Source organism: Chaetodon auriga, chromosome 22 (assembly GCF_051107435.1).
Source record: "Chaetodon auriga isolate fChaAug3 chromosome 22, fChaAug3.hap1, whole genome shotgun sequence".
Classification (NCBI taxonomy): domain Eukaryota; kingdom Metazoa; phylum Chordata; class Actinopteri; order Chaetodontiformes; family Chaetodontidae; genus Chaetodon; species Chaetodon auriga.
The window spans coordinates 3,142,332-3,169,602 of record NC_135095.1 but is presented as its reverse complement, the minus strand read 5'-3'; the positions used below and the strand labels follow the sequence as shown (position 1 = coordinate 3,169,602).

Sequence of the window (27,271 nt, the reverse complement as noted above, 5' to 3'; positions counted from 1 at the left end):
TGACTTCGCTGTTGTTTTAGCTCAGATGTTGTCAAATGCTTTGCCGTCTCACATCGTCGTCATCATCACTGATGCTTCAGTTGGAATAGACAAGATGTCAGTACTCTAAACCAACATTGCACAGCATGAAGCACACAAAGCTTTCATGAAGAAGTTTTACCCTCTTTTATTATAGAAATTAATATTTAGGCAAATTATGATCAAGGTACATTTATTTTCTCTATGATCCTTAATGCATAATAGAGATTCATGTGTATATTCAACATAATTATTGCAGACACTGACTATGATGTGTACATTCAGAGTCAGACATGGACTTGATCTCAGGCCTTTTGCAAGATGAAAGTTTATTTCAGGGAGGTGACACATGACTGCAAAAAACATGTGTAGAAAATGGATTCCATGGTATGTTCTGTCTCCAGGCGCATTTAATATATATGTCAGATTCTCATTCGAAAACACACAGAGCGACTTTCACTCCATGATTTCTTCCAGATGAATGTTTCTACTGGGGACGTCCTCCATCCTGATCCTGAAGGACTAAAGATCACGGTGTACCCCGCCTCTCGCCCGTTGACAGCTGGGATAGGCTCCAGCCCCCCCGCAACCCTGAAAAGGATAGTCGGTATAGAAGATGAATGAATGAATGAATACCAGCTGACATGATAAGGGCCTGACAGCGCGTCAGTCTTTAGTACCTGACCCTGACCGGTCTTTAAGAAGTCTGAAAAACTTTGCTGATTTCTAAATAAATGTTTAATCAGGTTACCACAGAGCAAATGTGAGGCCAGGTGATATCCGAGCACAGAGAAACTGTTCACAGTGCTCAGAGAGAGTGAGCGATGAGCATTAATAGAGGTCCACCTTGGAACACCCCGGGAGTTAAATGGGGAAATAGGGATGGGGGGAACAACAGAACCCCTTATTATTATTATCATGCTTGTGAAAATGATGTCATTTTTTTTTGGAAAGTTCCATAATTTGCAGGAAGTGGTAAAATGAAATTCACTTTGAATGTCAGATACTGCATTTCCTGTCCTTCTAGCGTCATTCTGTTCTATGTGTATTGTTGTGGAGAGATGTGCCCATGCATCTGCAAGACCTTGACAAGTGGAGAAGAAGGAGAATCTCTGAACACCAGGCGGAACGGTAAAGGAAGCCTGGAGCCTTCAGCAAGTGTCAGTTACAAGTTGATCATCCACCTAAAGCCTCTGCTATAACCTGCAGCAGCATCATCTACCTCCCAAGGCTGCAGCCCTGACAACAGTCTCTGCCTCCACCTGCAGATTCGGGCAGAAAGATATAGCACATACCTCCACTCACCCTCTCTGGCTGGAGAATCTGGTTCAAGAAGAATAACCATTTCTTTTTGGATTGGTCATTTAAGGTGAAACTGAGCGTTAAATACAGCTTTGATTGCAAATCTATAGCTGACAGACAGGAAATGATATGTCACACAATAAGACAACAGTCAAACATGATGGATGACATTTATTGAACAAGTAGAAATTACAAGCATGTATAAAAATACAAACTTTGCTTTTAGAAATGAACGGTAGTGCATCTCTCTGCAAAATAACCAAATATAGACAGACTACTAAAATATCTTCTCTACATGAAGTGCAGACCTACATCACATACTCATCATGTAACTTAAAAAAAAAAATCTACATCATGTTGAATCTCTGCGCAAAGTATCAGGAGAATCTCTGTAAGCTAGAACCATGAAAACAAGGTTTACAGAACAAAAATAGAGTTTTTATACAATCATATCCACTGTGTTCAGTCTATATGGCAGCATTGTACATCCTGAAACGTATCCAGTATTCATGTCCACAAAGATCAATTCATTTCAGTGTAGTGAGAATAAAATATTTTAAGGATAAGTTAATAGACACATCTAGCCCACATATGTAGCAACACTTAAATTAAAAGGAAATATTGTAAGCCATGGCAAATGGTTTCTTCCTTTAAATTTTACAAAACAAAAAACCCAACATGGTTCAGTACTGAGAGTAAAGCTCTGGAACAGTTACAAAAGCTGCTTAGCTAAATAAAGTACACTGTTCAGTATCTGTACTACTACGTGTTTGCTGGCATACCTGAACTCTGGCAGCAAATGCAATGTTTCAGAAATCTGCACACACCTGTAAGCACTGCCTTGGCATCTTTAAAAATGAACAAAAGATGAATTATTTTGAAACAAAAACAAACAAGAATCCAAGGAAATGTGCCAAGTGTGTCCCTGAAATCTGATTGGACAAATCAGGAAGATACGGATCCACCTGAAATTTTGTAACTATTCTTGAAAGTTATGCCACATGGTTCTAATGGAGGACATCAAATCATGCTCATTTCCATTTATTAATGTATATACAAAAATACATATTCAAGCTGTACAACATCACATCAAAGAGGCAAATTCAGCCCCCCAAAAAATAAGGTATGGAAAACTCATGCAAAACACTCCTAGCTTGGAGCAAAGTGAGCTCTGCAAACAGCCACAGAACGAGAAACATTCCTGCGAAGGCCTCAAACGAAAACAAACAGACACTATTGATAATGAACGGGCAGATCCTCACAGCTTCTCTGGTCTGTGGAAAAACAGAAAGAGCTCCCGAGCCCACTCCGACATGACGAGAAAGCTGCTGAAAGGCGGCAAAGAACCCGGTTTCGTTCTGCTGCCACAATCTTCCTGAGGCTTTATTTAGCTTATAATGGTTCACTTGACAGTTTCAGATAACAGCTGCGTGTGGACGGGTGCTGACACCTGGACACCTCCCTGAACGTTTGTTTGTGCTTTTTACGTATGTGCGCCGTGAATCTATCCCTTGTAACAACAATTATTTAAGGTGATTTTTATCACCTTTATTTACAAACTTAAAAAGGGTGTGAGCACTACAGACAACGGGGAAACTTCAGGACTTTTTGGTAAAGATACACCAAACTATTACTCTAACTCTATCAGCTAGTACCAGCTTTAAGAATGAATATATTAGTCTCATATATTTTTCCTGTTCATATTCAACCAACCGTGTAACTGGCATTTATGTGGTCTTTTTGAGGAGTGTGTCACATGATAACTGTCAGATTAGCAACAGAATCAACTGAAGCCCAGTCACAACAGTATTAATAATGGCAACATTTGAGACTGAAACCAACTCATGTCAACTGAATCGCTGCCATCAGTTTCTGTGAAATATGTGTGGATCTTTATTGTGGACTGTGTTGACTTTTGAGGGAATAAAGGCCCCAAGAGTCCACAATGGAGGAAACTATCACATTAGCTGTGTTATAGCATTAAGTTTTATATAACCGTCCTCTTCCAGAGTGTGAACGAATCCACAGGAGACTTGTGGGACCATTTGAAATAGTGAGACAAGAGTCAGTGGTACAAATACAGACCTTGAATAAACTGTATTATCTAGTATTTCACTTTATGTGAAACTCAAAGTACTGCTTGAACGTTGGAAAAAATGTAAGATTCAAATGTTCAAATTCCTTCACAGTGTATATTAACAGCAACGGCCGTGCTTTGTTCTCCAGTAGAAGGTATTCTTAAAAAGCACTGTACGTCTGAGCTGCTGTTTGCCCAATCAGTAAACTAGGCTGCTAGTGACCCGTGCCATCACATAAGCATGCCACCAAACCATCTGAGAATGAAACGTGGATTCAACTCCATAAATAGACAAGTCATGGATAAAGGTTAAGGCTGTAAAATTCAGTCTTCCAGTTTCGTTGGTGCATCAGCTATTGAGGCAGTGGAGGCACCACAAATGACTGTAAAAACATACTGTACATTCTATAGCTTAGCTTAGTATCAGACTGCATGTGATATGTTTGATTTATTTTTGAACAAATGTTTCTGAAAAAGTGACAGCCCTGTGGCCTGGTTAGCGACTGACTAGTGTGAGCATGTTACCAGTCTTTAGCCACAGTAGCTCGCAAAGTCACATCTGTCTCATACCTGTGCTTCTACCACTCATAGTCTTTGTCAACATTGGTATGAATAAAGTCCTTATTACAGGTCGCAAGAACTTGGTGGCATTGCGTCTTGCCTTAAATAGTAGTAGTAGAAAGCAGAAACAATAAACAGAGCGACAGTTGAGAACCAGCTTGTTGAGTTAAGAAAAGGAAAGGCAAAGAATGGAAGGCTGCCTTCTGTTTTATGGCTCTATCCTAAGAGTAAAGGGTGAACTCAGAGGTCTTTAGGTTTCCACGCAGCATTCACTGATCCAGCATTTCAGACAGAGCAAAATAAAGTATTCGCAAACAGACAGAATCTCATAGCAAGCTAAGAGTCTGAAAACAAAACCAGTCCAAGGATCCAGTCCAGGTGGCATCAGAGATACAAAGACAGTCTGGAAGGGTTGCAGCAGCTGGTGGAGGGACTACAGAGAGGCTTTGTTTGGAACATTTGTGTTCCTGTATGTTTGGATGAGTGTCACATGTCAGTGTCTGTTAGTCTGTCCACTGAGGAAGACGATACCAACCGTGTGCTCTCTTCACCCAACTGCCCTTTCTCCTCCACCTCCTCCTCTTCTTCTTTGGGTATGGTGAGTGATGACTTGCTGACTGTGTTCTCTCCTGTGGCCTGCTCCTCCTGCTCCTCCTGCTCCTCCTGCTCCTCCTGCTCCTCCTGCTCCTCATCCATCGGCCCACCCTCTCCCTGTTGCTGGTGCAGCTTGGGCTTCCTCTGACAGCAGGGCTTGTACAGGTGGGGATCGATGATGACTTCTCCGTAGCGTCCCTTGTACACGATCCCACAGCACACCTTCTGTCTAAACATCAAACACACTTCTGTCAGAGTTTGCAAAACTTACAATACAAGAGCACCAGAAAGAGAGTAAAGGACTGTGTTGTTTACAGTCCGTTCAATGTGTAAAATCCTGTAAAAAATCATTTGAATTTCCTTTCCTAATGGGCACCATCCCAGCTGCAATACACACTAATTCAACAACGGCTTTCTTCTGGTCCCACCTCAATCTAATTCAAGTCAGTGGGTGTAAAAAGAGCACAGAAGAGGCCAATCAAAACCTCACTGAAGGGACTCTGCCATCAATAAACGTTAGAGAAACAGAAACTCGATTCCACTCTGTGGTGGTTGAGAAGTTTGTTCATGAGTTATGGCTCTGAATAATGGGCAGAAAAGAGATTGAGCAGAACATTATGTCAAAGAGAAGCTGACCTTTGACCTTGTGGATAAGTCATCATCATAATTATATCCTTTTAGACATTTGTATGAGATTTTGTCAGAATTAGTGAATGAATTCTTGGGTTATGGCCAACACTGTGTTTCCTGGTGTTATAATGACCTTTGACCACCGAAGTCTGATCAGTTTGTCCGTGAGTCCAAGTGGACGTCTGTGCCAGATGGATTGAAATTGTCTCATGGATTTCCTGACATACTTTGTTCATGACAATGGGACAGATGGCCAACCCGAAAACATAATGGCTCCGGCGCAGAGGATAAAAATAATGCAGATGTCACCACGAGCCATAAGGAAGGCTGTGGGAAAAGAAGCATGAACTAACCTTCATTCTACAGTAATCTGAAAGACTGACAAAAGTGAGTACGGCACAAAAATATAAAGAGATGGGGATCATGAACATGAATGGTTGGATGTTTGGATGGATGATTTCACATGAGTGAAAACAACACCCACCCGCAGAGGAGACAGTTACCTCTTCCAGTAGGTGAGGTCCAGAAAGGAGAAGGCATGGGAATGGGTGGGACCAGGCGAAAGCTCCGTGTCTGAACCCTCGTCTGATTGGTTGCTGTAGCTGGGTGACTGAGCAGGAGATGCACTGGAGGTGGTGCTGTGGGCGTCAGAGTCTGGAAAGGGCACAGACAGCACTGATCACAACTGACATCAAGAGACACACTGCAATTACCAGAGGTGTAAACAGATTGGTTGTGTTAACACTGACTGTACACGATCATAGTGGGGTTTTCACATTTTGGATAACTGTTGAAGCAACACCTAAACATTTAGTTTTTTGATTACCTGCAGATATTTATTTAGTTGATAACTTTTCTTTATTTACATGAAGTACACTGCAGAGTGCAGATCTACCTAAGCAAACAGAGACAATAACTGTTTTAAATAAATGTTCATTTAGGCTGAGTAACTGTCTTATTTAATATTATTTAACTGTATTTTATCAAATGCAAAAAAGCAACATGATAACAGCAGTATATACTGGCCATCAGTGGCCTCTAAATATTGGTTGTTAGTTGCATTTAAGGCTGTGTGCTTGGTCCATTATTATTTGTAATCTACACAAACAATATGTATATATCCACATTCTATGTGGATGATACACATATGGCTCTTCTCCAGCTCAAGCCATGTCTTAATCACAGTGTCTTTAATGCTCTTCAGACATTTCTACAGAACCCCACTTGTGCTGAATAATGAGAAGCCAAAATGAGCTCATAATTCTATCATACATTTTCCAGCTATCCATACACATAATGGCTCTGAAATAAGTTGTTCCATCTTAGAAATCTTTGTGAATGTGGTCAGGTAGCAGTCTGACTTTTAAACCTCAGTACCTCAGAATAACAGGCACAGAATCTGAAGATAAAAATGGGTTTCTCACATTAGAGTAAAGCATTTTTTCTCTTGAGGAAACCACTGTGCAATCAATCAATGTGTCTGTGCTAACCATGGAGATGCCCCATGCTGCTCATTTCATGTAACAAGAGATAACTATCATATTCATCACTGTGCATTATATGTCATGCACGAACAATTTACTATTACAGTCCTACGAACTACACCGGCACTGCACTGGTAGCTTACTGTTTCTCTTCAGCTCACTCTGCACCCGAATAATTTGGCTCGGCCTCAGCTTCTTCTTCATCTTCTTCGTCCTCAGTGTGGCCTTCATGCTCGACCCAGCTTTTGCATCGACTACCTGAAAGCACACAGGACACAAGGATTTACAGGATGGCGCATATTACACCTTAAAGGATATTAAATCATCATGGCAGATAACTTCATTTCCCTGAGAGGATGTAGTGGATTTACACTCATTTCCAGCTATCAGAACGACTCAGATCACTCAGACATTCTCGGGTGTGTTTGATCCCACATAGCAGCTTGGGTAGCTGATATGTATCTTCTTCTTTTCAGGCATCTTGGGTCCCACATGGAAACTTTGGCTTGAGTCGCCTGTCTCTCTGGACAGGCAGCAGGGTGATTAAGTCTTCACAACGCACCCACTTGGGCGTGCAGGAGACGTGGTGGCAGCTTTGACTGAATCTGTCACAGTTCTGACTTTTCTAGCTTTGATTAAGTTAGCTCTGAAAGTATTGAGCAGACTGGAGCAGAGTCCCTGAAGAAGGTTTCCTTCTTTCAAGCTAGACAAGCTGGACGTCTTCAGCACACTCTGTTCTGCTCTGCGTCAGGGGTCAGAGGGGCTAAACTTCACTCCTCCCTCTAAATCTATATTGTCCTAAGTCTTTTCTTTTGATCCAATTTCTAAATAATTAATAAAATGTTGATTGCTCCTATTTTTTAAAATGTAGCCTTTTCAGTTGCTGACAGATACCAAAATACCTATAGGTACACCATCATCTACAAGTGTAATGATGCTGAATGTGTCCTTACATGATTCCAGTTCTTCTTAGATCCAGCTGGAAGTTTTTTCCATCTCTTGACCAGGAGGACACAGGCATTACAGATGTCTCCACAACGCACCTCACCCAACCTGCAGGGACAGGAAGAGTCACACCAGCTAAGCATCACACAGATACAGACAATCAACATGCTGCATCAGAGATGTATACATAATGTTGATTTTCATTGCAATGCTCTGTAGAAAAACAATTGTAAAGCCTGGCACTGATGTATCCTTCATTATGTTCGCCTGAACATAATAATGGAAATTGATGAAAACATTTTAATTAAGGACTGGATGCCCAAAAATTACCAGTAGTTGAATGACTTCAAACCAGAAATAACTAAAGGTGCTGTATAAGCAGGGGAGCACATAACTGGTATGCAGTGTGTCACATTCGGTTGGTTCAAAACACACTTTTGGTAGCAGGCAGTGACTGAATTGAGTCTGAGTTAAAGAATGGACAGAGCTGTGACTGTGGTCACCTTGGGAAGACAAAGAAACATTAAAATGAACCTGAGCAGAAGAAAAGACTCCTCTCTTACAAGTGGCTCTAAAATGTGCCATTGCTTGAAGCTGACGATGAGCAAACTGAAATGTGCTGCAAGGTATGCTGTTTGCATCCACATCTAACAGACAAAACAGGTGTGTTCTATACAGGCTCATGAATGTAGCACAAGCTATTGCTAACAAATAAGCTAGTAAAGCTGAAGTCCAATCACCCACTTGCTGAAAGGTGAAACAAGTTGAATGAAGAACAACAGTCAGCTCTGTGTCATGTTTTTCCTTAAGCATTTCATAAGGTTAAACACATACATCCTGTGCTTTGCTATATTGAGGATTTTGCTTTATTGACGCAGCTAGGAGTGAATCTTGGAGGTGTATATTATTCACATGAAGGGAGAAGACTGATAAGGCAGAGCACTGTACAACCTATCATTGGGGACTTAAGAGCAAAGTTGCAGTCTCTGAATTTTGAGGGATGCTCTTTGCTGGATAGAAGGACATCACAAAAACCACCCTGCAACTTGACAGAGACTCTACAGTGAGAATGGATGCACTTAAAAGAAAGCAGGAAGTAGGCAGCATCCTCTGTGGATGACTTGATCCAAATTGTAAATACAAGCAATCCAGAGTGCTACTCCAACGACAACGCGGTCAAATTGTCTCTTACGCTGCCTTTGAGCAGTGTAGCATGTCAGAGGGGACTCTCACATAACATAACAAAACATAATAAAAACCAAGTACAAATCTCGTCTTTTAGATACTCGTCTCTCAGCCCTGATGCACATTCGCCTGTCAAAGATGATCAGAGACATTTGACCCCAACCCTGCTGTGAATGGAGAAGGCATCAGAAGCTTTATCATCATAAGTGACCATGAAAATAAGCTTGGCAACCTGCTTGACCCAGCTGCATGAATGATCTTATGTGATCTTGTGAATCCAGCTACCTTGCAAGGTCAACCTCATACAACCCCATTTGAAATAATGTGAACTATCCCTTTAAAGTGTGCTTCTGTAATTACTGACTCAATCATCTGGAAAGGTGTGAGGTGCTGCTGACTCACCCAAAGCAGCTCTTGAAGTCGGTCTCGTAGCGTTTGCTGTCAGTGAAGCGAGAGCTGGATGACTTGGCTCTGCAGATGCAGCAGCCATCTATGCTCCGGTACATCTTTGGCTTGTGGAAGCCAAACATCTACAGCAACACAGGCAGGGAAACAAACAAGCAATTAAATGTTGAGGATGCTGCAGCTCATGGGAAAAGAAAACCTCCTGTAAAAGTTCCATTTTAACTCTGATCCCTGCATGTTGCACCACCCTGACACAAACTAAAATGGAATATCACCATTCTAGAATAAATAAGAACTGGGCTGCGAATGACAATTAAGTTAATTACTGATAAATCATCTGGATATTTTTTCAATTAATCTGTTGGCTGATAAAATTGTGAAAAATTCCCATCACAATTTCCGTAAGCCCAAATTACTTAATGTCACCAGAAGAACAAAATTCTCTGAAGCAACATCTTCAGAAATTTAATACATAAGGTTTTGGATTATCAATTTAGATATCCTGGGTTTTCTCAGGACTGCTGGTTTCATGTCTGACCATGTAGGTTTACAATATTAATCACGAAGCTTAGCATATTTCCATACTTCTAGCTCCGCAAAGAACTGAATTTAAACATAATAAAGATAAATACCCACGCAGACCCATAAAGGTAGGTCTGTGTGGATCAGCTGTGGTTCTGTGTGTGTAATATGCACATTTACGTCACATGCCATTTAATCCGACCCCCTCCTGCCTACTGCGGACGTGGGGTGAGACTGAGAGGAGTAGAGGTAGGTGTGTGTGTGTGTGTGTGTGTGTGTGTGTGTGTGTGTGTGTGTGGTGAATGAGCCAGGTTATCAGGCTGAGCATCACCGTGGAAGGAACAGCGCGGCCTGCCTGCCTCTTACGCAACAGTGGTGCTGATGCAACTGGAGGCTCGACCGACAGCTCCCGATAAACCCTCTCAAACCACTCATATCGCGTTATGCCGTACACAAACTACAGAAATGTTAAAATTGAGGAAAAATGAAGAGCTGCTTGAGTGGTATAACACCTGAAACATGGCATCGCCTCGAGCAGTGGTGACATTTAAAATGTCACGTGTGCCGCTGCGCGGTGGTTGTGTAACCCGTCCAGACTGATGCCTGGCACATGGATGCGGGAGGAGGCATGCTGCCGACTGACGCGATGTGATGCTCTGTCTGCTGCAGACAATGATTCGGGGCCGCAAATAACAACACGAATATGACTAAAAAGTTAACAAACTTCAGAAAACACGGTTATAATTCATAATCGTCTCCGAGTGCCGAGTGAGTCGGTACACGGAGACAGTGCTGCGCCCTCCATCCTCCAGGATGACGCGAAATCTGTCAGTTACCTGCAGACCGACAATGTTACACCGCTAGATCAGCTTGACACACACACGACAATGTGTGTGCGGTTAATGCTGCTCGATTTAGAGTCATTGTGTTTGATTCTTCCTCAGATCGCAACGTGGAAGCAGCTCCTCTCCCATATGTCCATTGCCGGATATCTAGGCGCAACATGCTTTACTATGAAAAATGATTACTGGGTAAACAGTGTAGTACTGTAAACAGATCTAAAGCATCCCTCTTCTGAAAGATCTGAACTGATGTCAAAACAATAAAGTACACGATGCACGAGATAATCTTTCAAGTCTGATAATGGGCCGCGAGAGTTGGATTTAACGGGAAAAAAACAGCAAACTTTTAACTGTCTGGTATTGCTTTTTAGCATCATTGCAACCGTTTTTACTATCATTGTGTGGAAATGCTAAAATCGTGTCCGACAATGGATGCTGATGCAGGTACGAGACTAACATAATTGTCAACACGTTTTCCATCGCACTTTGTTTGAAACACCGCCAAATTACACATACGCGACAGCCAGCTTGCTGTCATGGAGTGAGAAAAGTGAGCTTTAATTTTTGCCGTCCTAGGTTTGAAATCTAACGAGATGACAGAGTTGAGATGTTCGTGAAGGGGGCTGGACAGTGGACACTGACGCAGGAAACACACCCACCACCCCGACAACAAAGTGGAGCTCAGCTTTCCACACAACAGCTCTTAAATACGCGTTTTATTTTGACGTTCAAATGTGTTTAGCAACTTTAAGCATTTCAAGCTAACGTAACATTCAAACTTTGTTTCGTTTTGAGCAGTTATTCGGACAAGGACCGTGAGTAGACAGCGGTCTTGTCGGCTTCTACAGAGTAACGTGTGTGTACGACGTATGACGTGAAAGATAAAATAAAGTTAGCTTTTTGTGGACTATTAGAGTTGAATTCATGCTTCATGAACTCACTGAGCTGCTAGCTAACGTTAACGTTACACGGCTAGAGATGAAAAGCGTCGTCAGACGGACTGATATCGTGGATGTACAGGACTCTTTACAACACACCGCAGGAAAACAAGCTCTCAAAATATCCAGTGTTATATTAAGTATTAACATTAACGCTTTCGTGGTTAAAAACCAAAGCTTTATGGTACTTTAGGTCACTGGGCTTTGCTGGTTGGGGTAACGTTAACTAAAGCTATTTGAAGACATGAAATCACAAGCACCATCCTCCGACAACTTTACTGCACGCCGACAGACACACACCGGGCTAGCAGAAAAAAAACACTTTTGCTATGTCCACAAAGTACGAAAACACACTTACCTTGTTTCTAAACGAATAGCTGAGCGACTCACACCTGTGTCATACGCGGTAAAATGCCTCTTTTAGAAGTGTCTCTCATTTATATTTAACAATGCCGCTGGAGACCATCAGTTGCAATGTTGCCCGCCGAAGATTCATCACACGAGGATGACAAAAAAGCACTTCCGTTTGGCAATTTCAAATTAAAGCCAGCGTCATGAGCACCATTTCATTCGCGCCTTGGAGTAACGACAATCACTTATTTTGAAGGCTGAGTCGGGAACTTCCGATCTTGCAATGGCTGTGTGTGGCCAGCCTGATGCACAGCCAAGTCGACGTTCATAGCTCTGGCCTGATGCAGCCAGTGTCCGTAGTAGGAACGTACACGCATGCGCACTACGTGACTCTCGTGCCACCATTTTCTGATTTTCCTCAATCAGCGTGATTTGCATACAGCTGTGACGTTAACCTGCGTGCGCACATTGCGATGCCCAAATAAGGAAAGATATTTACGCGGGAAAAGGAGGTTGAGCTAGTTCCTATGGAGAAGCTGCGGGGCAGCTAGGCTGCTCAGAGGTAGCTCTGATTACACGTTTCATTTGATTCTTTTTCCGTTTAATTTAGCTTTATGAAGGATAGAATCCTTCATTCTAATGTCTCGTATACAGGAGAGCAACTGGTCTCTAGTATGTGATGACGCTTTCACCGCTGAATCTGAAGAACTACTTGCAAGTTGTTGAAGAGGTAATAAAAAAAAAATCAAATCAAACCTAATAGAAAAGATATGATCAGCAATAAAATAAAAGGTGAAGTGAGGTCCTGATATGTCAGATTATACTGTTGAATTGATTTAATCAGAAAAAGCAATGTAATTTCCTCTGGAACTATATGGAATATTGATCCCATCCTAATTTTTCAAAACATGACAGCCCAATTTACAATCCTGTGTTTTTATTTGTGCAAACAAAAAATACTTTTCTCTCTCTCTCTCTCTCTCTCTCTCTCTCTCTTTCTTTTACTTCTCATAATAAAAATGTTGAATAATTCATTCGTAATATTCAATAGAAAAAAACCCTTTTCCTTCCTACAGTACTTTGCTGTGAATTGATGAAAAGAGTTTCTTCTCCCCCCCCCCCTCGATCATTTAAATCTGTTCAAAAAATACAGTCTGCTGTCATAAACACTGTCCCATCTGGCAAATGTGTATGCTGCTGAAGTTTGATCCATATGATGTAACTGCCTTTGCATGAATAAGGGTGTCAGTCCTGATGCTATAACATGCAGGTTATGTAAGGGGCATACAGTGCTGAACAGGACACTGACCCTGCTGCTGCATGTCTACATAGAGCTGGCTGAGACGAACCCTTATATATAAATTCAAGCCACATTAAAAGAAATATCACTCCAATTGTTCTATTTCTAAATTTATTTTGCATTTGAACCCAAAATGTGAGCTTGTGTAGGAAACTATATTTCAACATTGTGTCTTTAGAAATTCATGCAGACTAAAAAAACAGTATATTTCAGCTGCAGTTAAATGTACACATTCATATTTAAATATGTGTTTTAGATGATGTCAGAGAACTAATATCTACTTTTCTTTGTGTATGATAACCATTTCGAAAAACATGTTTGAATAAACAAGGCCGTTTATCACATGTGAAGCACGTTTCCCATGTGAAAAATTCCATTGTAATAATGTGAAAAGGGTGTGTTATTTTCAGATATTTCACATGCGAAATGTCATAGATCACATTTGAAAACATCAGTTTTACATATAATACCATCTGAGATACCTTTTCACCTCTAATAAAATCAAATACAGGCTTCTGGACATGCATGAAGTGTCATTTATGGACACAGACACAAACACCTTTAACACAGTGGGTGTTTTTATTGAAATAGGCAAAATAAATATCAGAGCAGAGCAGTCAGTCCACCACAGACATGACACTCTATTTGTCTGGTGGTGTTCTTTCCATCAGCATGACGCATAGCCACCGCTGTCATGGATGTCAGTTGCATTTCCTGTTTGAGCACATCCACTCAGGATTGATAGCACTCGTCACACGAGACGTTCATGTAACAAATCCACCCAGTAACCAAATTGTGCAGTAGTCTAAGGAGGGATCTCAATAGTCCACAAAGCATATCCCCCTGTAGAAGTCTGCCCCGTAGTCATCAGCAAAAAGAGTTTGTACATAAACAAATCCGGACGAGACAGAGAAATCTGTTCTTGTGCTTTGGAGCTGTGGATAGTCCTGTAGGTGAGGCATCAAGGGCACAGCAGCAGGAGCACAAGGGGTTAAAACATGATAAAAATGCATGATGTGATAGTGGTTACAAGAGATGAATGTTTCCAGTCCACAGGCTTCATCAACCTTAAACTACCAGTGCTGCTGTCAGCCCGCCATGGATTAATACTAAATTAATAAATACATGAAATCGAGACATTCAAAACAAACCATGACAGGCTGCGTCCTTCACAGACTCAATACTGGAAACAGCGAAAATACTACAGGGAACTGGGATTACAAAGACATCCGCTTTTTGATCCCTCAAAACTCATCGAGAATTCATTACAGAAGCTCAAAATAAATACAGCTCAGTAAATGTCAACATGCATGAATGAGAATATTTACACCATTTCTCAGAGAGGATTCAATTAGATGGCGGTAAGTGGCAACAGTGGAAAATCTCTCATGCAGCAAAAGGGGGAAATATCCATCGGACGAAAAACAGTTTCCATCCAGCTCTGTTGGCTGCTGCCCAAATAGAAGAAAAATATACACTTTGTGTTTGATGGAGGAGGGGGTTGAATTCAATTCGTGAATAACATAAATGACAAGTAAGAGCTGTTCCGTCCTTTTTTACAGTATCTGATATGTCATGATGCGTTCATGTAATATGGGGATTAACATGCCACAACTGTTCTAAAAAAGTTGGGCCACTGGGTAAATCCTGATCGACCTATATTCAACTGAATACAGTACAAATACAAGATATCTGACCAACGCTACCAGTTGTTCAGAGATGTATTTTGTTTTTTCCTCTGGACAGAGCCAGGCTCGCCGTTTCCCCCTGCAGCGAGTCTTTATGCTAAGCTAGGCTAACCATGTCCTGACTCCAGCCGTAAGTTTGATATCAATCTTCTCAACTCACTTTTGGGAAGAAAGCTAACAAGTGTGTTTCCCATAATGTTGAATTATTCTTTTAAAAACAAAAAAACTGAAAATTGCGTGCAGTATATTGTGGCACACAACCACAAACACTTACAAAATGTAGCATTTGTTTATGTTGACGTCACACTGTGAAGGAGGATTTTAAAAAAAACAAGTCCATCATATGACATGAATGGTACATTATCACGGTGAAGTTATTTCTATGGAAGGATTCACTCAGTGTTTTCCAGAAGCAGACCTGAATGCAAGTGGTTTTCTCACTCCAAACGTTCTGCTGTTAGCATTTCTATTCCAGTGTTAACTACATTAACTTAGAGAAAGGGACATTTTGCTTGCTTGCATGAAAGTTCATTCTTGACCTTTGGAATGACAGCTTGACAAAATTATCTTCACTCAAGGTTCACTTACTGCCTCCCGCCAGAGCTTTCAACCTCTCCCATTTACACCGTGTGATGACAGCTGTCAGCTTCATGCCAGCTGAGTACAATGCAGCCGAAAGCTCTGGGAAAAGCTGGTAAGTGGACCATGACGTCATACTACTTGTTGCTGAAGTGACTATTGGCAAAGTGTTTGGAAATTACAAATGAATGTGTATATGTGTGAGGCATACACCAATCACGCACACATGCACACGCACACACACACACACACACATATGCACTGTGTTACAGTGCACTACAGAAGTCAGTAGATCACTTTGAAAATGCTAAGTTGGAAGATATAAAAATAAATTGGCAAACACACACACATGCACGCACACATACACGCACACACACACCAGAGCACATAGATCCATGAAATATGACACAGTCAACCCCAAACACACGTGGACACAGCAGTTAAAACAGCCAGGCCGATGCCTGTCGTTCGGTAGGAATGTCCATGCAGTCACAGTTTAAGCTCCCTCTCTGAATCACGTCACTGAGATCAGCTTTTGTGTTCATCCACAGGCTAAGAACAGAGAGAATGCCCAACAAAATCTAGCAAATTAAAAGAAAGAGAGGGATGGAGAGCTGGCGACTCCACAGCACTGCACTACGTGAGAGTCAGTAGGTTATGGAACAGAACTCCCATCGCCGTCTGTCATAATCCTAGTTCCAGTGTGTCAGAGACCGCTCAGTCTCTTCCTGAAGTGGTCTCCTCTTTCCACATCCCACAGGCATGCTTGCTAATGCTAATGCTAACTAGGGTGTGGGGATAGTGGCATCATAACTGCCAACTGCAGGTGAGGAAAGAGACTTTATCACACAGTTTATCTACTGAGGGAGGGCTACGCTACACAGCCAGTACACAGGCAAGTAAGTATGCTGCTGTTACTAAAACATTAAAGAACCACACCAGTGGTTCATTCCCCCTGTTTATCTTCATATCGGTGTGTATTACTGTCAGCAATTTTCCACAGTGTACATAAATTCTATCAATCGAGTTCCTTCCTTCCAACCAGGCAGCCACTGTTTCAGGTCATGTTAGTGCAGAGGAGGGGGGCTGTTTTGTTGGTGGATTTTAAAGAATAAGCCTGGTGATATTCTTTATTTTCTCGTAGTCCTTAAAACTCCTCATGGGACTTATTAACAATAAGAAAAATATTAAATAATATGATGGATTACATTTCTCCAGAGAACTTCATGTTGCTTCAAGTAGATTTTTAGTTTAATGATAAAGCCAGTGGCTAACTGGAAGGTAGAAAATCACCCAGAAAACAAATGCAGGTTCTGGAAAATTGAGATGTAATGTATTTGGGATTTGTAGTTAATGAAATAAAACATGATTAAGAACTGGTTGTAATTAAAAAAAGGTCTTTCAGAACCACAGGTCGGGTGATAATACTGCATCCATGTTTATGGTTGATCCAAGCCCTGACTTCTCACATCAAGCAGTGGAATTTTTTGCTTTGGAAACTCTCAGTTTTTATTTCTTGTCCCTCACGTCCTCCTTCCTTGTCCAATCCCAGAGCTAATTGGCTATAGGTTGAGCAGTAGGTGAAGTTGGTGGTAGTGAGGGGAGGCTTTGAAGGGAAATGTAGAGCGGAGTGAGAGCTCAGTGGTCCCTCCTCAGGGCTAAAGGTCGATGCCTTTGACCAGCGAGGCTTCCAGTGTGATGGGGAAGTCGTGGAGTGTCTCCAGGACTCCTATGAGGGCGTTGACAGTGGTGCGGTCTCTCAGCAGGGCCGTGTCCTCGTACATCCGCAGGATTACAGGGCACTCCACCAGCAGGGGGAGCCACTGGGGCAGCAGACGATCCCTGCAGAACAAAGAGTAAGATGATGTTTCCACATCTGTGGCGGGAGGGCTAAATCTGATACGGACCCTCAGTGGAATAAACATACAGCTAGAGGAGCCACTTATTCTCTGGCAATATATTTCATTTTTTCCCAACCCATGTTTGCCGTGAATACTACTGTATATACAGAACATAATTAAAAAGCAGCACTGTTCTCCTGAAGCTGACCTGGCTCCGAGGCAGACCAGCAGCTGGAACTTTCCATCCTTGCCGATGTTCCTGGGAGTGGAGTTGATTGCGTTGACATAGTGACAGAGTGATTGACAGGTCATCCCCTCTGCGGTCTCCTGAAGGTCTCCCATCTGGTCAGCTGACTCCATGTAGGCAACAGCCTTCTCTGCAGAGGGAGGGGAGGACATTACAGTTTCCATTCACATCTCGACAGCCGGAGAGTGTTTACCAGCTCAGCAAACTGCTGTAAATTAAGAAGGCTGAGCTTGAAACATATATAGCGTTCTTTCATTTTGTTTTCATATATATCTTTCCTGAAGACTGAAGCAGACATGTTTCAGTTGTAAGACTATTTAATAACAAATAAACACAAAAAACTGGGAAAAGTTGGAGCTCTATAAATATTCACAAAAGCTTCAAATCAAACTTCAATAAGTAAAATCTGATGAAGCCTGAAATGAATTGAATAGTTCATCTCAGCGGGCAGCAGATGGCGCTGTTGCTCCACACTCACCCACAAAGTCCCACACAAACACGGTCTTCTGGAAGAGCCGGGCAGACTTGAAGCCGTGATGGAAGAACTGCTCCAGAGCCGCCACCAAGCTGCTCTCACCACAAAGCAGGACGGTCAGGCTGCCCCTCTGCATGAAGACAACGAGGACACAAAACATCAACACACAGAAGCCGCAGAGGACAGACGTCAAAAATGACGGAGAAGGACAGCTGAGTTCTGCCTGCTCTCTAACTGTAGGTGCGTTTCCATCCACCTGTTTATATGTGACTCCTCAATTTGAAAAAAAGAACTTTCTTCTGCAGATTTTCTGAAAATTCTGGTAAAATGTGCGTTCCATCTGGATGGAAACCTGACCTTTCAGGGCTGCATGCATCACTTAATTGTCTCTCCATCAGAGGGCACTTAAAGTGTGTGGGATAAAACTGGCTCTGTTTCCTTTGTGGGGTCAGGAGGACTGCTATTGGACCAGTCATAAAATACCACTTTACTGACTCAAACATTCTGAACACAGTCAGAGGAGAGGCAGAGAGAATTTAATCCACACACTTTAGTGATGTGGAAGGTTCAGAGAAAGTTCAGCACTGACAAAGTGAATAACAAATGAGTTTATTCACTTGAGTGAGAAGGAGAACAGTCTCTTACCTCTTTCTCTGGCTTGTGGAAGTGTTTGACGATGTTGTTCACAGCCTCCCCGATGGCCTCTTGAATTTGGGCTGAGGTCGGTTCTGAAATCAAGAGAACAGCCGCATTAATAATGTACATATGCACAGAGAAGAGGTGTCATTAACACGTTCTGAGTGTCACCCCCTGCTCTTATACTGTAAACTATAGTGTTAACAGGGCCGCATTTACATCAAGAACACCAAGGTCACCTCCTTGGTATTGTTTCTAGGTTTTTTGGGATATTTAATAACTTATACATGGTAGGTTCTTTACAGTTTAACTCCAGGGTTTCTTGACTCAGTATATTTAATTCTGATCACTTTTACACCAATGATTTAGCAATTCTCGGCCATAAATTAATTCTTGGTAGAGTGAGAGAGATCTTTGAAATATCACGTCTGGAGTATTCTACTGGAATAATTAAAGTCACTACAGTGTTGAATTATTATTAATCAATAAACTATTCCATTTCGAAAAGAACTGATTGCTAACATTTTCATTTAAAAGGTGGATTAATACATTTAAAATAAGAAAAATAATAAAAAGATAATGTAATTTGCCAATTAATTCAGTTTCCTTATCGTTTTTAAAAGTCTACTTTTGATTATTTCGTTTACTTATTTGTGCATTTACTACATTATTGCCTCTATGGAATACCAAAAATTCGAGTTTAAAAGCCTTAAAGAAAGAAAAAGTAAGTAAAAAGATGATATTATGATGATTTCATGGTGCGTTTATTATTTAAATGCTAATTTAACAAACATCATTAAAAAGTTTTCTAAAATGTACTGAGCAAAAGTTTGTCTGGTGGCACACTCTGGATTGCATATTGAAACAAATTTTATGTTGGAAAATAAAACAGTAATGTCTCACAGGTCTGAATAATTCACTAGCGATTTCCCACGTTTCCTGATAAGAACTGCATGTTCTGTAATTTGGGACTAATCATCAGGGAAAACTGACAAAATTCTGAGACAGAACGTCGATAGTTGAGTTTTAAGCAGCTGTTCTTAGAATAACTGTTCCATTAAAAACGCACAGAAAATCTAATGTTACGGTTATAAATAAGCGTGACTCTACAGCTGCCAGGGCTGGAAACCACTTCATGTATGTTCCCCTGCAGCTCCCCGCCCTGCACAGCTGCATCCTGACAGATACTGACTGTAACCTCGTCCAGACAGAGATGTGATGCTGATGCGTCTGGTCTGGGATGGCGAGCGCTGTAGCGGGGGAGTACGACAGCTTCTCCCAGAATCCTCATCTCCACAGGGCACCACCAGCTCACCGATCAGGACCCTCTCCAGGCTGCCGTCATCCACGCCTTTACCAAGCCACCGACCGCACGGAAACCTGGAGGTGACGGAGACAACAAGGTGGTGGATCTGTTTTAGTCTTATTGGTTGTTTTCTTTTCCTTTTGTCCTCGCTGTTTCTTTTTTCTCTGCAGGTTCTTGGAGACCTGCATGTAGCCAAGATACATACTGCTGATTGCTGATAAAAAGTTAGGGGATCACCAAAGTCATTAGAATGTATCTAGGGAGCTTGAATATCCGCTGTAAATTTCATGGCAATCCATCTAATAACTGAATTTCCTAGAGGAAAGGTCAGACGTTTACCAGTGTCAGTCGGACCCATCCTCTCTTCAAACCTTCATAGCTATTCACCTCATAGTTGTTGAGATACATCTGAGCTAAAGCGGTGGTCAGATAGACATTGCTGCTAGCCCGGCTAAAAATACGCAGCCTCCACTCACCTGTAGGTGTGTCCCGTGATCTCATTGCGCACCATGACACAGTCCACCAGCCACTTAGCCAGGAGTCCAGCGTTATCGTGACCCAGCTGCACGGTGGTCAGCTTCCCCAGGTTCTGACACTAAACACAGACACACACAGTGGAGAGAGAGTCTAGTTGCTGCAGAGTATTTTAATGAATCTCATCCTGCAAAATCAAATCCTACTTTCTGTACTCTGTATACTTCATCAGCATACAAACACCTGATCAACAGCACAGCTACAAGCACTGTTATTAGTGCTGCTGTGTTCACATGAATGTAAAAATGCCTACTTCCAGATAGATTAGAGTTTACCGTCTTCAATTACTTAAATGTAATTATGTTTTTAAGCTTTTTGTCAGAGTTCTCTGATTTTTTTCTTCATCTTAATCCCCTGCTTAACTCATGGAAATCCATAGAAACAAGGATTAGTTGAATTAAATCCTTCATCCTTTGCTATCTGAGTACGCACTGGGCTCAAGTTTCCACATTTGTGGAAATAATAGTTTTAAGTAATGCTAAGAATTACAATATAGGCATGACATAAAACACAGAGCAGCATTTGGATTCAAAGGTGTGACTGTAGCACCACCATTAAAGGTGGTGTTCCATTGTGAAAACACAGCAGGATGATAGACCAACTACGACCCCGTCCAAACTAAACGAGGCTGACTGCAGGACAACGGTGCGTACAGGGACATAGGCAACAGGACAGCTAAAACAGAAGCACTTCAAAGAAGACAGAGGGGCATGATGAGAACAGGGAGCAGGGGCTTCCTCTAACCTTGAACAAGGCGGAGATGTGCGTGTGAGGCCTGAAAGCAGACTGAGGGAGATGGAAACGCTTGTTAAGACACAATGGATGGACAGTAAAAATGGTGGGGTGACGATCTCAGAGGCACAACAAGAATATCATCCATCATGCAAACGGACCAAAACAAACAAACAAACAAACAAACAAACAAACAAACAAACAAACAGTGCAATCATGCAGTCAAACAGACATGAAGTGTGAGGAGGACAGCAGTGAGTTTGGAGCATCATTCAAACTGCATTTACATTTTTCTGGGAGGTGAAGAGGAGTGATTCTAACATTTCCTGCTCTGGTCAGTGATGTTGGCTGAATGTCTATCGTGCATCAGACTATTACATGTATCATTTCACTGTATTTAAAATGCTGTACAGAGCGATAAGTTACCTTACCAAGGAGCAGAGGGAATTTAACCCCCCCCCACCCTGTAATGTTTATCTCATCCAAATAGGGCTTTAGTATCTTCTAACTAATGTCATCCTCTGTTTCAGCTCTTCAGGCTTAAAAGGCTGGGAGCGGTCCAAAATTTAAAGGTACTGAACTTATATTGATAGGAAACAGAGAAAAGCAGAAAATCCACACATGCTGAAACCAGGGAATGACGTTTTTGCTTGGTAAATGGCTTAAATAATTAACCAATCATTTATTTTCCTTCCTTCCTAAAATATTTGCAAAGCCATTTCTTTAAGTTTCACACCTGCATTGTTTCCATTTAAGTTTACTAGCCTGCAGTCTTCTTTCTCTGCAGGCACACTGCTGCATTTCTACCACCTGATTACTGGAATAGTTTCAAACCAAACGGCAGGAACATGTAGCATTAGAATACATTCAGAATGCTTTGGAAATCTTTTTCATTGCAGACTATGATGCTGACCACTTACAGCGAGCTGGAAAGCTTCACATATGATCCAGACTAGGACAATGGTGGGGCGGGGGGGCGGGAGCATCTTTTCATGAATTTTGAGTTATTTAGTATTCAGCAAGGTTTCTTGCTTTAATAAAGGCATTCAGGATCAGAGATAGGGCTGATTACTGTTTGACTAATTAGGGTGGTGTTTATTAAGTACATTAGTGTTATTGATAGATACGAGTACAAATACTACTTTGTACAGATTATAGTGAAGGTAAATGAAAGGAGAACTAGTACATCATATTGGATGAGAGGAATGTATAGAAGGCCGGACAGCTAAGATCTGTGTATGCACTTGCTTGCACTCTGCTTCACTCACATTTGGATGCAGGTATGTATGTATGTACGCATATGTGCTAAAGATGATTCACCTTGTAATACCTGTTAATGAACAAGTAAAACTACTCCTTAATGTACATTCTGCTGGCATGCAGAGTGTGATGATACCACAGTGACAGAGGAGGTGAACAGAGGGAGAGGAACTGAAGATCATGCCTGAGTGCCCAACACACACACACACAAAAAAACCCCCCAACATCACTCAAACTGCACTCAGCTCAGCAAATCACACTGTGCTCAGCTTGTGAGAGGTCAAAGGGCACACTACTCACATCGAAGGTCATCTCCAGGACGTTCTTGGGGATCTGCATGATGCCTGAGTCTCCCAGCTCTCCTGACACACACACCCAGGGGTTGGAGGTGGTCATGGCGTTGCTCAGCTTCTTGATGGGGATGATGACGACTCTGTACGGGATCACTGCAGGGGAACACAACAAGTCAGTGCTGGAATGGAAAAATAAACACTAACATGCTAATTAGACTCAATGCAGGTTATCTAACTGGGTCAATTTCATTCTGAAACCACAGATTCAGGGCAAGCACACTGCAGCAGAGAGGCAACAGAATAACAGATCAGACCGTACAGCAGCAGAGACTACAAATCACCACTGAGCACACCTCACACTGTACACACACTGTAAACGTCTGCATGTCTACAGTCATTTACCTGAAGAGGCTCAGCTGCTCTGTATGCAAACACCAAGATGAATAATACACTGTATCTTTGATTAAAGTGCACATAGACCCTCGTGGTTTATTCATACTAATAGCTTAGTGAGTCATTGATCCATAGTCAGCTTCATCCATCCAGCAGCTGACATTAAGCAAATAACTCAGAAGACCAAGCAAGTAGTTTGAGTTTGAGTAACATGAAAGGCTTTAGATACTTCACAAGTGGGATGTGGTGCTTTATAGATGGCCCCATTCCATACATTCACAAGCTACAACTTATTTTCATTATCTTGTTCTTTTTTCTGAAATACCTTTTACTCATCAATTTCATTGCACAAACACAACTTTAACATGCTCTGCATTGCAGCACTATTTCCTAGTTCAACTTTGACCCAACAGGCTCACTGTAGTTGAGCGAACACAACTTTATTCACAAAATTTCTTGGTTTTTACTTCCTACCTACTTAGATTTTTTCTCTTAATGTTTGTCGTCAAAACTGAATAAAAATAAGAGCAAACCTTTGTGAATTGCAAAGAAAAGAAAAAGCTTAGCTGTGATTGAATAGAGGTCAGAGGTCATGTGCAGCTGACGGAGAACTCACTGATGGTGGTGAAGACGCTGGTGAAGCAGAAGTAGTCGACGGCGTTGAGAGAGAGCAGGTGGAAGAGGAACTGCTCCTTCTCCTCCTCACAGCGCAGGAAGGCGTACCGCTTGTACAACTTCCTGTAGACACAGCACACCACAGCTGGCTCAGGTCAGGCTCAAATAGAGGAAAGTATCATCTCATGTTTGAATATGTTCAAACTCCTCTGTCTTTGAGACACAGAGAAGCCAGTCTGTTCCACTGATGACTTGAGACTGGACCAGAAAAAGAAATAAACTATACCTCCTTTCTAAACTGACTCGTTGCATACTGTGCAGTGGCTGCCGTGTACTGTTGTATTAAGAAAACTTTGTGATAAAAAAGAATACTCTAAACCTGGCAGTATACTTTCAACAATCTAATCTAATTTGCAAAATGGTGGATTTATGTCCTGACTGGAGCAGTTTACAGTGAATTGGAAATGGGCTGCACTTTTCTACCTTAATGGACAAAGCACTTTATAATTGGCCTCATTAATACAGTCTCTCTGTCTCTCTCTCTCTCTCTCTCTCTCACACACACACACACACACACACACACCTCCACCTCCACACAACTGCCTCCCAAATGGGGTGCTCAGCTGAACTTCACTCATTTCATGTCCCACAATACACTGAAGCTTGCAATGGGTCCTCAGCATCATGTGGTTGTTCACATCACCCCCCTCATATCGCACTTCTCTTCCACTCTGTTTCTGAAATTTCAGCTCTTGAACTAGATAACTGCATAAAGTGACACATCCTACTTGTAAAGACACCTTTGTGTGGCCTGTCTATGGTCGCTTTGGAAAGCAGCTTAAATGTGCACACCTACTGAACCTGCATTGGGTGGCAGCAGTGAGCACACTGTGGGCTGGTGAACCACAGTGAGACAAAGACGACGCCACACTCTAAAGCTTACTTGGACAAGCAACACAAAAGTGATGCTATGATGAGGAGAGGAGATCTCACCTACCAAACGCCGAGAGTGAGTGGATGTGTGTGTGAGGCTATCTGATCACATGAGTGCTCACTTGGTTAAGGCTTGTCCAGACAGGAGCTGTTTGAGGTGCTGAGAGAGCACCTTCTTCTCCAGGGACAGACGGATCCAGGCTCTCGCTCGTCCCACATCTGTCTTTATCTCTGACATGCTCTGGATATGCCTGAAGTGACACATGATGGAGGGAAAGGAGATAAATGAAAGCTTCATACAACCAGGCACACTGGCATAACAATCCAGCCTCAGTGCACTCTCAGGAGTGATGAACTGCTGTAATTGACTTTTTGGTGTCCCCCAACTCCATTAACTGGCCCGATCAGCCTTTACTTCAGTCAGTGTGTGTATGTGCAATCTGTCCTCTTTTCCAGGTCTCTGTAGCACAGAGGAGGGTTTCTGCTCCAAGTCCTTATCAGCTCAGTGGCTCAGTGGTTAGCACTGTTGCCTCATAGCAACAAGATTTGGTTTTGAATCCTGCTTAGGACAGGGTGCTTTCATGTGGAAATTGTATGTTCGCTCACCATCAAAAACATGTTTGTTAGTTCTTCTGTCAGCCAGAATATTTGACCAAGACAAAGCTGGTGACTGTTGGGGCAGTGGAAAGACTAACTAATACAATTTTGATGCATTTTTTTTTAGCTTCTGTCGAGTTTGAATGAAGTGTATTTTACATGATTCAGAAACTAAAATGAATGGTTTTGTCAATTGAGTCTGGTGGCTTTGAGAAGAGCCATATAACAGCTGTCTCTGGTTAGGGGGGAGGTGTGGGCAAACTGCCCATTTGCTTTGGTCTGTGATGCTTTTGTTCCTGTGCAACATCTAGTGGAAATGACTGTCATATATAGATTTTTAAACAGTAAAGAACTCAGGAATGTGAGGTAGAGATGGGGGACAAATTAAAGGAACCATTGGGAGCATCCAGTGTGTTACTGCAGCTGCTTCTGCAGGTCGCTATCCAAAGACAAGTTATGGATTTCCAATGCCCACCTAATGAGACATTTTGCCATTACTAGAGGACAGCAGCACATACCTCATATCCTGTATGAGAGACACACGAAGAGACGGCATCGCTATGGAACAATCGGACTTCCTCCTCTCAGGAACATGAGACACTGTTGAGGAGAAATACAGGATATGGTGGCTTTGTTACCCAGAAATGTGTGTGAGGCAGTGCAGGGCAAACGGTGCTACCTGGTGACTCTGCCTGCTGCTGCTCCAGCTTCTCCTCTCTGGCCTGGTAGTGCAGCAGGTGGGACCACAGGGCCGACTTCCCCTGAGAGGTCAGAGAGTGTGTCAGAGAACCAAAATCACAACACGCATACACACACACATGCACATAAAGACGGCTCACTGATGAAGGGAGAGATTATATACACACAAAGAGGATTTATCAGGCAATAACCTCTTAGCCTCAATATCCAATATGGTTATACCTGATTAACCACACATTGTGTTGACACTGACAGCACGAGTTGGTGTGTCCCATCAGATCTGCTTTATTAAAAATCTGTTTAGGAAATTTGTCATGCATGTGCACCGGTTTGTGACAGCATGAGGCTTCACTCATGTTTCTCTGAGTGTTTCAATGTTCCTTCGTATGTGTGTGTTGGTGTGTGTTTGCCCTAACCTGCTTGACCTGCAGCCCATGGCTCCAGATCCTCTCCAGCAAGTCACACAGGCTGGCGATCAGAGTGTTCTCCTCCAGTCCAGTGATGTTGGCCTCACCGTGGCCCAGCTCCACCGCCTCCCGGCCCATCTTCTCCACCAGCATACGCTTGGTCTGAACAAACACACATCAGTAGAACAATCACTAGGAATATTTGATATATTTGGATTGAAGGTCTGTTTTTGTGCTACTTCCAGGTATTGGGCTGTTGGTGATTATCTAGAATTATTATTGTTTCTTTTGTTGAAGAATGCTGGTGTACTCTGGTACATAACACAATTCAATTGTTCAAACTGAATATCAAACTGAGCGCTTTGAGTTTGTGAGAATCACTGAGGAAAGGTGTCAGGAGGTCAGTGAATGACTGTCTTAATACACCACAGCTCATTCCTAAGTGCATGGACATGCTGTGTGCCTATGTTTCACCTTCATGCGACACTCCTTGAGCAGCCCCTCCACAAACTTCCAGTTGGTCTGGGCGATGACAGCAGGGGACAGATCAGACAGTTTGGGCTGTCGAAGGTTCTTCCCCAGGCTGCGGGCCTCCTGCATGTACTTCTGAAGATCAAACAGAAGCAGTTAGCGAGAAGATGCAGTCTAATCTATTCTTAAACACACACATGCTAATGGCTGAGACATTAAACCTCAGGGCAGACACATTCGTGCTGTAAGTTAACACCATGTGTTAAAAATGCTTGCTTCCATCTGACACAGATTTATCTGATTCAAGGAGTGGAGTCTGACTGTCTGATTTCCTGCTGTCACTACAAATGACGTGCTACATGATGACAAATAAAAACCTTCAGCAACCTTTTTTTTTAACATTATTTTTCT

At 42.2% G+C, this 27,271-nt stretch overlaps 2 protein-coding genes across 5 annotated transcripts in view; both read right to left on the bottom strand.

Moving 5' to 3' along the window:
* Nucleotides 1-1,476: 1,476 nt before the first annotated feature.
* Nucleotides 1,477-11,993, bottom strand: LOC143314656 (SIN3-HDAC complex-associated factor-like). The gene is made up of 6 exons (XM_076721696.1): nt 11,862-11,993; nt 9,199-9,326; nt 7,620-7,719; nt 6,810-6,924; nt 5,686-5,836; nt 1,477-4,781 (listed from the first exon to the last, which is right to left on the bottom strand). Exons 2-6 carry the CDS (start codon nt 9,324-9,326, stop codon nt 4,445-4,447), a joined length of 831 nt encoding a protein of 276 aa, XP_076577811.1. The 5' UTR covers nt 11,862-11,993; the 3' UTR covers nt 1,477-4,444.
* Nucleotides 11,994-13,710: 1,717 nt separating this feature from the next.
* dennd5b (DENN/MADD domain containing 5B) overlaps nt 13,711-27,271 on the bottom strand; it is a 73,288-nt gene continuing 59,727 nt past the window's right edge. For 2 of the 4 annotated variants that reach the window (XM_076722002.1, XM_076722003.1), the window contains 14 exons: nt 26,864-26,995; nt 26,399-26,551; nt 25,963-26,044; nt 25,802-25,883; nt 24,809-24,937; nt 23,755-23,876; nt 22,753-22,898; nt 21,205-21,246; nt 20,403-20,521; nt 19,813-20,000; nt 18,630-18,712; nt 17,988-18,114; nt 17,471-17,639; nt 13,711-17,263 (listed from right to left, as the gene is read on the bottom strand). In XM_076722002.1, the coding sequence (XP_076578117.1) occupies nt 17,080-17,263; nt 17,471-17,639; nt 17,988-18,114; nt 18,630-18,712; nt 19,813-20,000; nt 20,403-20,521; nt 21,205-21,246; nt 22,753-22,898; nt 23,755-23,876; nt 24,809-24,937; nt 25,802-25,883; nt 25,963-26,044; nt 26,399-26,551; nt 26,864-26,995 (1,758 nt within the window). In that variant the 3' untranslated portion in view covers nt 13,711-17,079. The remainder of the gene's footprint in view (nt 17,264-17,470; nt 17,640-17,987; nt 18,115-18,629; nt 18,713-19,812; nt 20,001-20,402; nt 20,522-21,204; nt 21,247-22,752; nt 22,899-23,754; nt 23,877-24,808; nt 24,938-25,801; nt 25,884-25,962; nt 26,045-26,398; nt 26,552-26,863; nt 26,996-27,271) is intronic. The other 2 variants (XM_076722005.1, XM_076722004.1) reach the window with 1 other exon arrangement.

Coding starts and splice junctions, on each gene's coding strand:
- LOC143314656 (XM_076721696.1), bottom strand. CDS start 9,326: ATGTTTGGCTTCCACAAGCCAAAGATGTACCGGAGCATAGATGGCTGC. Junction 7,720..9,198: donor GACTTCAAGAGCTGCTTTGG/GTGAGTCAGCAG, acceptor CTGTCCCTGCAG/GTTGGGTGAGGTGCGTTGTG. Junction 4,782..5,685: donor GACCTCACCTACTGGAAGAG/GTAACTGTCTCC, acceptor TTTGATGTTTAG/ACAGAAGGTGTGCTGTGGGA.